This window comes from Prionailurus bengalensis, chromosome C1 (genome assembly GCF_016509475.1).
Source record: "Prionailurus bengalensis isolate Pbe53 chromosome C1, Fcat_Pben_1.1_paternal_pri, whole genome shotgun sequence".
Classification (NCBI taxonomy): domain Eukaryota; kingdom Metazoa; phylum Chordata; class Mammalia; order Carnivora; family Felidae; genus Prionailurus; species Prionailurus bengalensis.
The window spans coordinates 65,039,855-65,057,687 of record NC_057345.1 but is presented as its reverse complement, the minus strand read 5'-3'; the positions used below and the strand labels follow the sequence as shown (position 1 = coordinate 65,057,687).

At 40.5% G+C, this 17,833-nt stretch overlaps 1 protein-coding gene across 3 annotated transcripts in view; it reads right to left on the bottom strand.

Moving 5' to 3' along the window:
• The window catches only part of AK5 (adenylate kinase 5), a 264,423-nt gene that overhangs the window by 113,869 nt on the left and 132,721 nt on the right, over positions 1 to 17,833 (bottom strand). For all 3 annotated transcript variants that reach the window (XM_043575316.1, XM_043575314.1, XM_043575315.1), the window contains exon 8: positions 10,765 to 10,841. In XM_043575316.1, coding sequence (XP_043431251.1) covers positions 10,765 to 10,841 — 77 coding nt within the window. The remainder of the gene's footprint in view (positions 1 to 10,764; positions 10,842 to 17,833) is intronic.

Sequence of the window (17,833 nt, the reverse complement as noted above, 5' to 3'; positions counted from 1 at the left end):
GATTCTGTGTCTCCCTCTCTCTGTGCCCCTCCCCCGTTCATGCTCTGTCTCTCTCTGTCCCAAAAATAAATAAACGTTGAAAAAAAAATTAAAAAAAACATTAAAATAAATAAATAAATAAATAAATAAATAAAATAAAAAATAAATAAATCCCTTTCTATCTCCTCCATTACTCCAGTGCAAGCCTCCCTAAACAATTCTTGTCTTCTTCCAATGTGTTCACATTATAGCAAGAGCGATCTTTTTTTAAAACATAAATATAATTATGTCCTGCTCCTCCTTCATATACCCCTGCCACAAACAAAACAACTCTTTAAAGCTTCCCATTGTGCCTAGAATAAATTCAAAACACCTAACCTGCTCTATAATGCCCATTCTCCAGGCTCTTCTCACATTACAGATCACGATGGGGGGAGGAGGCAAAGAAATAATGGCCATAGAGATAAGCCAAGGGACCCAAGAGTTTTGAGACAGCAGAAAGTGTCATCGGTGTATTGGACTCCATACACTGTAAACGTCTTCCTGACTTGATGGTAATGAGATGATTTTTAATAGTCTCTTAGAGAAGCAGTGTAGGCAGAAGGTGGTTTACAGGTGAAGTCATGGAAGCAGGGGTAATGCCTTTTCTTTTACCAAATTTGGTGTTGATGGAAAGGGGAGAAGAAAGTATCCCACTTGACCTTCTTAGGACACGTGGCACTGTTGATCATTCCTTCTTCCTTCAAAGCAGGGGTATTGGGTTGTTAGAGAAAAAGAAAGATACTTTGAGAACGAGGGCCTTGAGAAAGATGAAGCAATACCCATTAATGGAACAAGGTCTTAGGGAGATGGAAGGGGTGGGATCAAGGACTTGGGTGGACAGTGAGCCTGGACCCATTCTGTTGTTAGGTGCGTATCCATTAAGGACTATTAGGTTGTCTTGGAATACTGACTCCTTTATCATTATGTAATGCCCTTCTTTATCCCTGATAAATTTCTTTGCTCTTAAGTCTGCTCTGTCTGAAATTAATATAGCTACTCTTTTTTTTTAAAGTTTATTTATTTTGAGAGAGAGAGAGAGTATGAGCATGAGCACAGGAATGGGGGAGGGGCAGAGATAGAGGGGGAGAGAGAATCCCAAGCAGGCTCTGTGTTGTCAGCATGGAGACTGATGCAGGGCTTGAAACCAGGAACCTGAGAACATGACCTGAGCTGAAATCCAGAGTTAGATGCTCAACCTACTGAGCCACCCAGGCACTCGTATAGCTACTCTTGTTTTCTTTTGGTCAGTGTTAGCATGGTATATTTTTCTCCATCTCTTTACATTAATTTATATGTGTCTTTATATTTAAAGTAGGTTTCTTATAGATTTGGGTCTTATTTTGTGATCCATGCAGAAAATCTCTGTCTTTTATTTGGTATATTTAGATAGCTGACATTTTTTTGTTTGTTTGTTCATTTATCTTTTTTAGTAATTTCTACACTCAACATGGGGTTCGAACTCATGACCCCAAGATCAAGAGTCACATGCTCTTCCAATGGAGCTGGCCAGGTGCCCCTAGATCACTGACATTTAAAGTGTTGATGAAGGTGGATTCATATCTACCATATTTGTTACCATTTTCTTTGTTCCTATTTTTGGCTTCCAAACCCTTTCTTCCTTCATTGTTTTAACTGTGTTTTATGTCATTTAATTGAAGTTTTAAATAATTCCATTTTCTTTACTTTCTTAGCATATCAATTATACTTCTTTTTAAACTTTTTTTTTAGTGGCTGCCCTAGAGTTTGCAATATACATTTAAAAGAATCCAAGTCCACTTTCAAATAAGTGGACAGTGAGAATGATAACAAAGTATTCTTAATTCTTTCTCCCGTCCTTGCATCATTGCTGTCATTCATTTCACTTATACATGAACATGCCTAATTGAATACATCATTGCTATTATTTTGAATACATTATTATCTGTTAGATCAATTAAGAATATGAAAAATAAAAGTTTTCATTTTACTTTCACTTATTCATTCTCTAACAGTCTTCCTTTCTTTATGATGGAGATAGAAATTTCTAATGTATATCACTTCCCTTCTCTCCAGAGAGCTTCTTTTAACATTTCTTCCAAGGCAGGCCCACTGGCAACAAATTCCCTTAATTTTTGTTGGAGAAAGTCTTTCCTCCTTCACTTTTGAAGGATATTTTCATAGGATACAGAATTGCAGGTTTTAAAAATTTTTTCCCTTTATACACTAAGTATTTTACTCTCCTCTTGCCTGCATGTTTTTTGAGAAGTTGAATATATTTTTTTAAGTTTATTTATTTATTTATTGAGAGAGAGAGAGAGAGAGCATGAGTAGGGGAGGGTCAGAGACAGAGGGAGAGAGAGAGAAGCCCAAGTAAGCTCTTCACTGTCAGTGTGGAGCCCAATGTGGGGCTCAAGTTCACAAACTGTGAGATCATGACCTGAGCAGAAGTCAGATGCTTAACCTACTGAGCCACCCAGGTGCCCTGAGAAGTTGAATGCATTTCTTTTTTTTTTAATTTTATTTTTTATTTTTAAAAATTTACATCCAAATTAGTTAGCATATAGTGCAACAATGATTTCAGGAGTAGATTCCTTAGTGCCCCTTACCCCTTTAGTTCATCCCCCCTCCCACAATCCCTCCAGTAACCCTCAGTTTGTTCTCCATATTTATGAGTCTCTTCTGTTTTGTCCCTTTCCCTGTTTTTATATTATTTTTGTTTCCCTTCCCTTATGTTCATCTGTTTTGACTCTTAAAGTCCTCATATGAGTAAAGTCACATGATATTTGTCTTTCTCTGACTGACTAATTTCACTTAGCATAATACCCTCCAGTTCCATCCACATAGTTGAAAATGGCAAGATTTCATTCTTTTTGATTGCCAAGTAATACTCCATTGTAGATATAGAATGTATTTCTTATCTTTACTTCTCCATGGGTTAGGTGTATTTTTCCTCACGCCTTTTTCAAGATTTTTTTTCTTTAATCTTTGACTTTTTTTGCAGTTTCAATATATTTGTATATTTCACCTTTTGTAATTGTCTCATAGTTCTTGAATGTTCTATTATGTTTTTTGTTTTCTGGGTTTTTTCTATCTCTTTGCCTGTTCAGTTTTAGAAGCTTCTGTTTTCGTATCCTCAAGCTCAGATATTTTTTCCTCAGCCATGTCTAGTTTACTAATGAGCCTAGTAAATGCAGTCCTCATTTCTGTTCTAGTGTTTTTGATTCCTAGCATTTCTTTTTGTTTCTTTCTTAGGATTTCCATCTCTTTGCTTACGTTACCTTGCACGTTACCTGTTCTTGCATGTTGTCTACTTTTTCCATTTAAGCCCTCAACATATTAATAATATTTTTAATAAAATTCCTGTTCCTATAAGTCCAGTAATCCTGCCATATATTACTCTTGTTCTCATGCTTTTCAAATCTGTTTTTGCCTTTTAGGATGCCTTCTAGTTTTTTGTTGAAAGGTGGACATGATGTACTAGGTAAAAGAAACTGCAATAAATAAACTTTTAGTAACGCAGTGGTAAGGTGTGGGGGCAGAGGAACCATTCTGTGAAACACATACTGTCCTATGGTTATGTCAGTCTTTTGGAGACCCCCCTGGACTGTGAACTTCACCAGTGTATCTCAGGATCTTCCACCCTTAGGTGGAACAGGATAGCTAGAGGGGGCTGGAGTTGGGTATTTTTGTTCTCCCAGGTAGAGTAGGCTCTGATAAAACCACAGCAGGTTAGGTTCTGACAAAATAGTTTCTCCTGGGAGCAGGCCTTGTTAAAAACAGAGGGCTCTGGTGTATTTCAAAACAGTTCCGTGCCCCTTCCCCTTGCCAGAAGCACTAAAGGATTTTTCTCTGATATTCACTGTGAGGGCCTGGTAGAGCTTGTGGAAGTGAAACTCACAGAAGCGTGGGGACCTCTATGCCTGCCCCCCCCCCCCCTGGAATTTTGAATTCTCACACTTGCCCACACTGAGCCTCCTGCAATTTGCCAAGTACAGTGTAGGGTTTCCTACCTACACAGGCACTGGCTCCTGGTGAGGTTCTTGCTTGTGGGTTTCTATTCTGGTAAGCTGTGATTCTTTGACTCTGCCTGTCTCTCCAATTTTGGGTGCAGTGGTTTGTATTGTGACCTACTTCTCTGAGAGATTTAAGAAGAACTGTTGGATTTTCAGTTTGTTCAGCTTATTACTTGTTGTTAAGAAACACTGGTTATGATAAAGTTCCTACATGCCAGACTGAAAACCAGAAGTGCTCAATTAGCATTCCCTTAGCTGAGGAAATGGGGGCCTCTGTCAGCTACAGAAAGGCAGTGATTCCTAAAAAGTTCAGTCTGAGTTGGGCTGGGGAAGGGTTTACATTTATGCAGTATTTGTTCTGTACAAGGCCCCCTGTACTGTCTACATCTCCCAACATTACTTCCAAGTGGGGTTATCATCATTTTCTGGAGAAGGAAACCCAGGCTCAAAAGAGTTATCAAGCATCCATACACACACAAATAGTAATCCAGTTAAGAAATGGGCAGAAGGAGAGCCTGAGTGGCTCAGTCAGTTAAATGTCTGACTATGGTCACGATCTTATAGTTTGTGAGTTCGAGCCCTGCACTGGGCTCTGCCTGTGTGGAGCCTGCTTGGGATTCTCTCTCTCTCCCTCTCTCTCTGCCCCTCCCTCACTTGTGTTCTCTCTCTGTCTCAAAATAAATAAAATTTTTAAAATGTGTATTTATTTTTGAGAGAGAGACAGAGAGACAGGGCATGAGCAGGGGAGGGGCAGAGAGAGAAGGAGACACAGAATCTGAAGCAGGCTCCAGGCTCCCAGCTGTCAGCACAGCACCCAATGCAGGGCTTAAACCCAGGAACCATGAGATCGTGACCTGAGCCAAAGTCATCTAGATGCCCAACCAACTGAGCCACTGAGGCTAAAAATAAATAAATAAACCTTAAAAAAAAGAAAGAAATGGTCAGAAGACATAAATAGACATTTTTCCAAAGAAGGCATACAGATAGCTTACAGACACATGAAGAGATGCTCAGTATCACTCATCACCAGGGAAATACAAATCAAAACCATGAGATACCACCTCACACCTATCAGAATGGCTAAAATTAACAACACAGGAAACAACAGGTGTTGGTGAAGATGTAGGGAAAGGGGAACCCTCTTTCACTGTTGGTGGGAATGCAAACTGGTGCAGCCACTCTGGAAAACAGTATAAAGGTTCCTCAAAAAGTTAAAAATAAAACTACCCTGTGACCCAACAGCTGCACGAGTAGGTATTTACCCAAAGGATACAAACATAACTGATTCAAAGGGGCACATGCACCCCAGTGTTTATAGCAGTGCTATCAACAATAGCCAAATTATGGAAAGAACCGAAATGTTTATCGACTGATTAATGGGTAAAGGAGATGTTATACACACACACACACACACACACACACACACACACACACACACACAAATGTACACAATGGAATATTACTTAGCCACAAAAAAGAATGAAATCTTGCCATTTTCAACAACATGGATGGAGCTAGAGTGTATTATGCTAAGCAAAATAAGTCAGAGAAAGACAAATATCCTATGATTTCACTCATATGTGGAATCTAAGAAACAAAACAGATGTACATAGAGGATGAGGGAAAATAAAAGAGGGAAACAAACCATAAAGAGACTTTTCACTATAGAGAACAAACTGTGGGTTGATGGAGGGGAGGTGGATGGGGGAGGGGCTAAATGGGTGATGGGCATTAAGGAGGGCACTTGTGATGAGCACTGAGTGTTATATGTAAATCATAAATCACTAAATTCTATGTCTGAAACCAATATTACGCTATATGTTAACTAACTAGAATGTAAATTAAAAACTGATACAAAAAAAGTTAGCAAGAGTTAGCAAGTTATCAAAAATCACATATAAAGAAGAACTAGAAGTCATTTTATGGGCTTTAAAAAAATGGACTTTTATTGGGGACATACTACATGCCAGGCTGGTGGCAGGCATTGAGGACACCCAGAAAAGAATGCACTCCCTGTCATGCCACAGAATATTACAACACAGGGTCTCATGGGCTCCCCAAGAAGGTGAACTGAACATGTAATGAGGTAAGGGCTTCTTTGAGAAGAAGCTTGGTCCTGATGGTGCATGACTGGGTTATCTGGAATAGGCATGATGGGTGGTAGAAGCTTCTATAGAGAGGAAAAGGACTGTGCAAATCACAAGCCACTTGGAGGAATGGAAAATGGCTTGGTGTAGCTGGAGCATTCAGTGTGTTTTGGTGACTGGAAAGGGATGAATTTGGGAGGGATGCAGGGGTTCAGATTTTGATTTGAAGGTTCCCACGTATTATGATAAGAGTTTCCAATATCATTCTGACATCAATGAGGAGGCAAAAAGGTTTTTAAGAAGCAGAATGCCGTGACTGGCTTTGCTTTTCAGCAAGATGATTATGTTGTGTGCCATAGGAGGCTGGGGCAGGGAGACTGGTTGGAGACTGTCTCTGTGATCCCATGGAGGAAAGTCAAGGGTGCAAACCAGGGCAGTGGCAGTGGGACTGGAGAGGGAAGGAGAGATTTCTGCACAGGAGAACTGACTGGCTTCTTGAACAAACTGATGTAGAGGGGGAGAAAAAGGAAGGAGGCTATGAAGACATCCTGTTTCTGGCTTGGGCAGCTGGCAGGATGGAGGTATCATTAACAGAAATAGGGAAAACAGAAGGGCGAGCAGATTTTGTGGGGGAAGATGGGGAGTTTGGTTTTGGATGTGTTGAGTTTGAGATGCACATGGGAGATCCAACCAGCACTGTTTAGCAGGCAGACATATGCAACAGGAGCTCACCTGGGAACGCTGGGTGAAGTGGAAATCATGGCTATGGCTGAGCTTTTAAAGGAGGACATGTTCAGTGAGGATCCAAAGGGCCATGGATGCTGGGGAACACCCACATTTAAGTAAAGGACCAACAGAGAGCAGGTCGGCAAGAAAACCAAGAACGAGTGGACCAATATGTAGGAGGAGCACCGAGAGAGTGAACACAGAGTAGGGCAAGAGATCTGTGGCCAAGACTGACTCAGTGTCCACCAAACTCATCCCTCCTTTCCTGGAGGCACAAGAAAGCTCCGTTTCCCCGCCTCCCTGGATGTAGGGAGGGCCAGTGACTGGGGAACACCTGAAGAACGTGGGAGAAGGTAATGTGCAATTAAGAGCTGGTCCATCTTCCTCAGGCTCTTTGCCTTCCCATCCATGATCCCTTTGGAGGTTGTATGTACAAGAACCCTGGAAAGTACTCAGATTTTGAGTTTTATTTGTTACCATAGCAGAGCCCAGCCTATCTTTCCTGATCCTGGCTCTGGAGTCAGATGGCTATGTTTGAATTCTGCCTTTACCTCTTGCCAGCTATGTGACCTTGAATAAACTGTTTAATTTCTCTGTGCCTCAGTTTCCTTATTGGAATAACACTATAATAATAATAATAAGTAACAAAAAATATGTTTTAAATAAAATATATTTATTTATTTAAAAAAAATTTTTTTTCAACGTTTTTTATTTATTTTTGGGACAGAGAGAGACAGAGCATGAACGGGGGAGGGGCACAGAGAGAGGGAGACACAGAATCGGAAACAGGCTCCAGGCTCTGAGCCATCAGCCCAGAGCCCGACGCGGGGCTCGAACTCACGGACCGCGAGATCATGACCTGGCTGAAGTCGGACGCTTAACCGACTGTGCCACCCAGGCGCCCCATGTTTTAAATAAAATATATTTAAATAAAATATAACAATAATATCTAACTCGTCATTGTCTGAGGATAAAATGAGGTAATAAATGTGGAGCACTTAGAACAGTATAAATAATTTAGAAGTGCTAGAATCTAAGGGAGAGAGGAGAATGTCAAGAATGTGAAGATGATTTACCCCTGGGGTCAGCAAACTATAGCCTGCAGGTCAAATCCACTGTGCTGCTTGTTTGTGTATAGGCTCTCAGTTTTGGGTTTTACATTTTTAAATCGTTGAAACAAATCACAGGAGGAGTACATGGAATTCAAATTTCAGTATCAGTAAATAAAGCTTTACTGGAACACAGCCAAACTCATTTGTTTACGTGTTGTTATGACTGCTTTTCACCACAATGTGGACTTTGAAAAATTGCAACAGAGACCATAGGGCTCACAAAGCCTAAGGTATTTACTACACTTTATAGTAAAAGTTTGGTGAATAACACGCAGCAAAGGTCAAGAAAGTTAACTAAAAAGTGTTAACTGGAATTGACAAAGATCACCAGTGACCTTGACAATGGCTTTATTTGGAATGGTAAAAGTAAAAACTAGATTCTGGCTAATCCAAGTTTGTTTCCCAGCTCTGCAGCTTGCTAGCTGGGCAGTCTTGGGAAGTGTCTTAACTTCTATGAGGTTCAATGTCCTCTGTTGTAAATTGGGGATAAAAGGAGCTACCTTCTTGAGTTATTTAAGGATTGATAACAATGCATGTAAATCATAAAACAGTGTCTGGCTTATAACAGATGCTCAAAAAATGCAAGCTCTTGCTTTATTTAATCTGCTACCACCAAAATTTCTGTTCCTTGATAGGTAATGCCTTTTTGCTTTTAATATTCTATTTTTGTCTTCTGTGTTCTGATGTTTTACATTATATGCCAGGTTTCTGTCAGATCACACCTCTTTAATGAGGCCATCCTACTTAAAACTATAATCTGTTCCCAACCCCAGTATTCCTGACCCTCTCACCTTGTTCTACTTCTTTTCTCATAGAATTTACCACTTCTGACATCTGGAGAATTTACTAACTTATCATGTTGACGTTTAGCATCCGTCTTCTGTACTAGAATATAAGCTTCTTGCCTATTTTATATAATTACATATTTCAGTTATCTAAACAATACCTGGCATATATTAGGCGCTCAATTAGTATTTGTTGAGTGACTAAATGATGAGGTGAAGAGGTGTTTTTTTTGTATCTTTTTTTTTAATCTTGCTCAGAACTGGATGTGCTCCTTCAATCTTGGGATTTGTGTCATTTCTCATCTCTGTAAAATTCTCAACTATTATCTGTTTAAATAATAAAATAAAATGGTAACTAAAAGGGAGCCCCTGTTCCATCCTCTCCCATTTTTTCCTGGAACTCTTTTTTGAATATGTTGGCCCTACCATTCTATCCTCAGTGTCTCCTAAGTTCTTTCTTACATTTGACAACTATTCAGCTTTCTGTTTTATTCTAAGGCAATTTCCTCAGCTCTGTCCTTAGGTCTCTTTTCAGCTATGTTTTGTCTGCTATTCAACCTGTTAACTAGGTTTTTATTTCAATGGCAATATTTTTTGTGCTTAGAATTTCTATTTCTTTCCTTTTCCTTCCTGCCTCTTCCTTCCCATTCTCTCTTGTACTTGTTTCATGGTTTCTTCCTTTTATCTTCTTGAATATGTTAAGTATTCCTATATTAAAAATTCTTTCAGACTTTCCTGTTCTCTCTAGTTCTTGAGGGGTGTGAAACCTTCCATTTTTAAATCAGCTGGATATCTTGTAATGGTTCATTTCTTCATCCAGCCCGTAATTTTGGATCATGAGCTCATCTTCAATAGTGGTGTTTAGAATCTGCCTCTGATAGAGTCTTAGGGGCTGGCAACTGAAAAGGCTCCTAAAATGTACCACTGAATGGCCTGTATTTGGAGGCTGAGTTAGGAGGCAGTCTGGTACAGATGTGAGGAAATGTGCCCTAAGTTCACTTCCCCACTGTGAAACTATTTTTGTAATGGTGGGCAACTTGCTCTTTGAGTCTTAATTTTCTTTATCTATAAAATGAAGATAATAATCCCTATATCCTAGAGATGTTGTTAGTAATTAGTGACATAATAAAACTAAGGAACTCAGCACAATGTTTAATATATATTAAATGTCAATAAGTGTTTAAAAATAGTATAAATACATAGTACTTATTATATCACTTGTCAATATTTTCTCCTTGCTTTGTGATATAAAATAAGAAACCCAATGCTCATGAAAATAGCTTCTGAATATGAATATGAAATGTGTAGCCAGCCATTACATTTGGACACTGGTTAGATATGCTTTATCTGTGACATATATTAGTTGAAGATGGGAGAAAAAAACCCTTGGGAACATATTCACTTGGCTTTCAGCCATCACAGAGCAACACTGATGAGCGGTAGAAGGAATTTTCAGACATTATCCTTTTTTTAAACAAAAAGCCTAATTAGAGAGTCGGAGCATTTGCCCAACTATTTTGGATTATTAAAATACAGCAGTGGGGAGAGTTCTGCTGAGAGGAAAATGACCCAGATAAATTTCTCTAGTTTTATTAAAATAGAAAATATAATTGACTTCTTGGCTGTGTTGTCCTTGGTCGTTAGTCCTTTTCAAAGGTTAGAAATAGAAAAGCAGAACCCTGAACCTGTAGCTGATACTCAGTAAATACTGTTAGTTCATTATTGGAAAGGGACAGAGACACAGACAAATTCTTGGACAAGAGAACCTCACACAACCTCATTTCCATCTCATGTAACTTTAACCACAAACCTTTCCTTAATTAATTGCTGTTTTGGAACTGTCGGGAAGGGAAGGCTGAAAGGCCAAAGTTCGTGGACAAAAGCTATAGGTTAGTGTGATTTATCATGAAATATGGTATTAGTTACCTGTAAACACTTGAAAAAATGATTTATAATTCTAATTTTCATAAAACATTTACAAAGGCTAAAATTTATATTTAAACCCATTTAAAATAAAGAGATATTTTCAGATTTTAATTACCTGATCTTCATAATCAGAACCTGTATCAATGGTCTCTCCTGTGTCCAACATCATCGAAGGATCAAGGTCACTCGAACCTAAGATTTGAAAAGAGAAGTTTACCTGATGAAGGTTGTCTGTGTATGTTTGTAAAGCAAACTATCTCCCACTAGGTTTCTGTTCTTATGTGTACATTAAAGTCACAAACATTTTTAGACACTTCCCTTCTGCTGGGCACCATGTTTAGGCTCCAGATAAAAAATGTAGATCCTCTAGACACCATTTCCACTCTTGAGAATAAGACAGTCTTGTGGAGGAGACTGATTTGTCAACAGCAAGGTTCAGAAACCAAAATAAAGAGCTAATTCTGACTAGTAGTGGAGGTGATGATGGAGGTAAAAAATAATCACAAGGAATTAATCTATAAGCCTTTACTTTGAAGGTGAGTAAAGATGGTCTAGGAGGAGAAGTGGTTTAGGGCTGTGTAGTAGTAAATGAGATAGAAGGAATGATGAGCAAAGTACAGAGTGGATATAGCAAGGGAGTTCCAGTAATAAGAGGGGCTGAGTTTGCTCACTCCATGAAAACCTGACAAGTTTTTCCTCCAGCCTTTGGGTCACTTGAGTCCTTAATGATGAGAAAAATCTTGTTAACTTAATGTGTTAACAGAGAGCTTCTCCCCTGCCCCTCCCCAAGGGCATTAATCCTCAAGGCTCAGACTTAAACCGGTAATTTTCATAATGGGGCTCCTGAAGCAAAACTGATTTATCATCCTTGTTTAGTGACTGTTTTCTGCTGGGAAATACATATCACCTAACTAGCCACAAAGACAGAATCCAGTGCTGTTCATTAAATGCTATACATCCCTATGAAGAAGTAAACCACTCCACATATCCTGGTAAACTTGCCCTTGCCAAATAATCCTTGGTCAGAAGACACAATGAGTTATTTTTAACGAAGACGGATTTTTACAAAAACATCAAGCATCTCACATGCTTCTCAGATATGGGCCAATTGAGAGATGCTGCTTTCATACTTTTTTCCAAAGAGTGATTCAATGTATGTCCTCACACAGTCTTTTCTCATCTCTTCTCTTCCTTTTCCTTCTCATCATTACCTCTGCTATTTATCAGATTGACTAAGGACCGACCCATTATCATATTGTCTAAGTACTAAGCAAATAACACCCTTGTTTATTGCGTTTGTATCTTTACAATTTTTTTAAAGGATGACAGTTTTTCAGAATGGAGATGCTTGACCCATCAAAGAATTTTGCAAAGGTAACTAATTGTGGAGTTTCCACTTCGGTTGCATAGGTTTGTAGGGCACAACCTCTGGGTGATGCCATCACATCAAGAGGGCAGCCCTTGCCAAGTCCATCGTTAATAAGGTAGTTGCCCAAAAGGAGTCAGGAAGACTACACGCCACTATTAACGCTATTAACAAAGTGAGACTAGAAGGGCCATATGAAAACTTAAATTTTATACATACTTTTATTTATTTATTTATTTTTTTAAGGCTTATTTTTGAGAGAGAGTGAGAAAGACAGAGCGCACAAGTGGGGAAGGGGCACAGAGAGGAGGACAGAGGATCTGAAGCCGGCTCTGCGCTGACAGCAGACAGCCCGATGTGGGGCTTGAACTCACAAACTGCAAGATCATGACCTGAGCCTAAGCCAGATGCTCAACCAACTGAGCCATCCAGGTGCCCTATATATAATTTTAAAAAGTAGTGGTGTTATATGTAATTTTTCTATTTTTGTGCTTTTGCCATTTTTCAAATAAGAAATGTTATAAGGTATATCTGAGGGCCAAAATATTTGACTGTTCTGAAGCCCAGTTTGAGATCAGTTTGCACTTATGTGTTGTGGGGCAGTTAAGACGTCAGAAGTAAATGTGTATTTTTCCATATAAGATCGTGGAAGTTTTAGAACCCATATTTCACAGAATACTGCCATCTCATTTTAGAAAAGAAAACAATGAGCTTTGCAGAAGGCAACAAATAACTTGGGCTAGGTCCTACTGAAAGTGAGGGAGATCAAAGGCAGAAGTTGTAGCTCCCATTTCTTCCAATACATCCTTCCCACTCCAAATGCTAAGCAGGAGCAATCCAACTGGTTTTACAAATATGATCGTTTATTACAGTACCCTACAGGACAGGATGTGGAGGAGTTGGCTGCCTCTTTTACATCCTGAGAAAATGAGGAACAGTGGATGACTGGTGATGAGGGGTGTCACCAGGTGGCTGCAGAAATGGAAGAACCAGAAGTGGAAGCAAGGAGTGTCACTCCAGCCTGTGACGATCGATGCTCGTTGCTGGGTGGTTGCTATTGACAGCATCATTAAAGGTAATGCCAATTTTATTTAGCTTTCGTTATTTCCATAATATGGATCTTACCCACCACATGGAGAAGTGGTGATAGGTACTTGGATTCAAATGATATCCTCACCTCAGCTGTATTTGGAGTGATTCATGTGGAATGAGCAATGTGATCTGAACACAAAGGCTTATTAAACATATAGACGCTTTAGTTCCTGTGTCCTATTTATTTTGTTCAATTAGAAGCCTTTCTTTCAGCTGTTTTAAAAAGGTAAAAAGTGAAGGGCTCTTAGACAACCTGGTTAACAGGTATTACACATGAATATTTGTAACCAGAACAAGATTATTAGAAAACTATCTTCGGCAATGGTAGAATGAAGACATCTTTGTCCGAGGGGAAAAAAAAGAAAAAAAAAAAAACCCTCTTTAAAAAAAACAAATTTGTGCTTACAAAGAAGAGCTCGGCTTTCCTAATAAAATGCTTTTAACAGAAATTTTATTGTATCATTAAGAGATGGAATTTCTTGACATGTTGCTCTTGGCAACAGTACTAGTAAATCATAGGAAGCGATAGACAATGGATGTCATTATCCACTCAGATAATGATTGAATAGCTTTTTTTCCCCTTTCTTTCTTTCTTTTTCTTTTCCTTTTTTTAGCATTGGTTGCTTGGCTTGTTCAAAATGGGACCTTTAATAATAGTCTAAGGTTTGACATACAAAAGAGAGAGGTAAATATAGACATATTACACATTTTTGCCTTCTTTCATTGGACAATTTAACACATAAAACACCTGCAATGATCTTGTTACTCAAAAAGGACAGCAAAATCAGTGCATTCTGAAAAAGTGATAGTATGGCTTTTACTCCCCCTTAGTTTGAATTTCTCAATTTCTTTCAGATTTAAAAATATTCTTTCTATAGATACAGAGCTGAAAGAGAATCCCACAGGGAACTCTCAGTGTCACCAGTTTCAGATGTAGAATGGGCCTCAGAAAGATGATTTGCAGGTTGTCTCCCTACATTTAAGATGGAGGATGATACAAACTGGCCGAAGATGAACCAGAAGGCTATCCACATTGCTTTCTGGGGCAATGTTACAGACTTCTCTGCTCCTAGAGGATCTTCAATCTGAAGTTTTAGGAAGGTCCCCCTCCCACTCTGAATCCCAAATAAAGGGGTGTCCCTGCAAGGCAGAACTTCTTGTGCAGTGAGGGGCATCTGTAGATAGAGCTCCTCTAACTCATCACCCACCCCCTGAGAGGAAAGCAGTCTTCTCCCTTGTCCTGTCTCTCCTGCAAGACTGTAAGCAGCTTTAGGTGGGGTTGTATTTCATCTCTACATTTAAGAACAGAATTTAGAAATTCTACGCATTTGATACATGCATGCTGAATGACTGAAAAATGAGTAAAAGGACATTTACATTTTGCTTTTGTAGATCTTGATCTCCATTCACTCTACACACATTCAATCCCTTCTAAATGCCTCAGGCGTCAGGCACCAAGAGCCCAGCTCTCATTCTAACAGGCGTGGAATGTGTTAGTAACAGTTTCCGTTAGCATTCCTTTGAAGAGCATTGCATTTCTTTGGAAAAATATCCTGACAGTATTTGTGACTAGACAGTGAGCTCCTCATGGGATATGGTGTTGGGACTGTTCTGGGTGAGAAGCGCAGGGGTGATTTTCCAGTTACTCCATGACAGAGGCCGGGGAGGAAGGAAAAGAGAGAGGGCAAAGAGATTAGAAGTGGACCTAGGAAAATGGGGAAATGTGTTGAATAAGATGTGGTCTCTTCCAGTGATGCCTCAACCCCTCAGCAAAGACACTAACTCATATATAGCCTTTTCAATATGACAGCCACACACTGTTATCCATGTAAACCATTTGCTCTTCACAAGGATCCTGAGGTAGCGCTCTTATTATCCCCTTGTTACAGATAAGGTATCTGAGGTCCACGGGGATTGGGTGATGCCTCTGAATGGCTCTGCCAGAGTACGAATGGAGGACTCTAGGGACGAGGAGAGGCTGCAGATGGGGTGCACAGGTCTGGGGAACGGCATTCTACGGCATGGAGGCAAGCAAATGCTCACTCTGCTCTGGAGTCAGAGAAAACGTGGTGTGGCTGTGAGTCCACACACTGAGACGAGTAGCCCAGCCGAGGTGATCAGCCAGTTGAGAAAGCACTTCTGTGCCGTCTCCTATGAGATGCACACTGGGTATCAAACAAATACACATACTCTCCATCCACACACAGTCTTGCACTCTAATAAAGGAAATAGAAATTTTTTGTTTTATTTTTATTTTTGAGAGAGAGAGAGAGAGAGAGAGAGAGAGAGCGAGCAGGGGAGGGGAGAGAGGGGGACAGAGGATCTGAAGAAGGCTCTGCACTGACAGCAGAGAGCCTGATGCGAGTCTTGAACCCACGAACTGTGAAATCATGACCTGAACCAACGTCAGACGCTTAACTGACTGAGCCACCCAGTGCCCCAGGGGAACAGAATTGTAGCAAACAATCATATACATGATTATATAATCATAATTGTGATAAACAGCCTGCAGGAAAAGTTTAGGGGATTATGCCAGGGTCTAAACGGGTCTGGGATGGGGGCTGAGAATACCTCTGGAGGAAAATCACATTTAAACTGTGATGCAAAGTAGGGTGAAGGAGGGGCTAGGGGGTGAGAGAGGAGAGGGGATGCACATGGGGGAAGGGATACCAAACAACCAGTGCAAATGGCCAGAGGCAGGAAGGTGTTTGAGACATTCTAGGGACTGGAGGAAGCTGGTGGGGTATGTGGGAGGCAGTGCTAGGGCAGGAGGAAGGCCACTGCAGCAAAGCTATGCATATATCTGTCATGCTAAGGACACTGGTGCTCAGCCTGCAGGGAAGTCATTGAAGGTTTTGCTTTGTTTTGTTTGTATTGTTGTGTCAGGGAGCCAGGGTGGTCAGAGCTGCATTCTGTCAGGATCCCCATGGCAGCAACAGGATTCAGGGGTGAGGTAAGAGGCTGGCAAGGAATGACAAAGCCCTGCCAACTAGAGTGGGGATAAAGAACAGGGACTGCACTCCCAAGGTGTCCCTGAGGAATGATGACTGGTGTGGGCTGTGAGGACAGGGACAATTTTGCCTGGCTCCCTTAAAAGGGAAAAACTGCATGATCTTACTTATACGTGGAATCTAAAAAAGTCAAATACATTGAAGCAGAGAGTGGAGCAGCGGTTACCATGGCATGAAGGTGGGGGAAATGGGGAGATTTTGGCCAAATGGTACAAAATTGCTGATATGTAAGATGAATAAGCCTAGGGATGTAATGTTGATAGCATGATGACTATAGTTAATAACACTGTATTAAGTACTGGAAATTTGCTAAGAGAATGTATTTTGGGTGTTCCCATTACACACAGGAAAATGGTTAACTATGTGAAGAGAAGATACATTAATTAGCTTAACTGTAGTAGTCACTTCTCTGTGCATATCCATGCCAAATCCTCATGTTGCACATCTTAAATGTATAGAATTTTTACTTAAGTGGCACGTGGGTGGTTCAGCTGGTTAAGGGTCCAACTCTTGATCTCAGCTCAGGTCACGATCTCATGGTTTGTGACATTGAGCCCCGTGTCTGGTTCTGAGCTGTCAGCACAGACCTGGGATTCTCTCTCTCCCTGTCCCTCTGCCCCTCCCCTGCTCGCACTGTCTCTCTCTTTCAAAATAAATAAACTTAAAAAACAAGAATTTTGATTTGAAAAATTTTAAAGGAGAATGGAAAGCCATTCACATGGAGGTGATATGGGGTCTGTGGGGCAGCTGAGACTCGGCAAAGAGGGTCCAGGGAATAGGGAAGAGTACAGGGACAAAACCTGGGGGCTGACAATTCACAGAGCAGTGGCCATAGACATGACCTGTTCAACTGGGTGAGTCAGCAACACTGACAAGCCTCGAGATTTCACCTACAGATTCAGTCTTCTATTCACTCTTGAAAGAGAGAAAGATCCAGCAACAACTGGTCCATGCCTTAACGGCAACAATAACATGGAGCTTCAGAGGGGCTGCCTCTGAGGGGAGGCATCATGTGTTTCTAGTTTACCACGGTCCCTCCCAGGATCACTTCATCACCAAGGGCTGTTATATATAGAACAGGCTTATTTTAAAGCTGGAGCAGAACTCAGCTTTCAGACTTTGGAGGAGTGGATGGGAGGTAGTAGGAGTTGAGACTGTGAGCAGACTCCTTCCTCGTTCATAAGTTTGGAGGTATAGAAAGGAAAGATGGAGAGATGAGGTCCCTGGTGACCTCCGCTATGGGGCAGGCACCTGTCCTCAGGCAGTTTACCGACTAGCACAAAAGCCAGCACTGCTGCATCACTGGAGGACGAGGCCACCTTTCAGAAATGCCACTAGAGAGCCACAAAGTGTCAAGTGTTCTAAAGGAAAGGGCAGCTTAGAAGACGTGGAGAAAAAGGAACCCTTGCACTGTTGGTGGGAATGCAAATTGGTGCAGCCACTGTGTAAAACAATGTGGCGGTTCCTCAAAAAATTAAAAACAGAATTGCCCTATGATCCAGTAATTCCACTACTGGGTATTTACCCAAAGAATACTAACTGGAAAAGATTATATGCACCCCTATGTTTTTACAGCATTTTTCCCCATAGTCAAATTATGGAAGCAGCCTCAGTGTCCATCGACAGATGAATGGACAAAGATGTGGTATATATACACAATGGAATATTACTCAGCCACAAAAAGAATGAAATCTTGCCATTTGCAACAACATGGA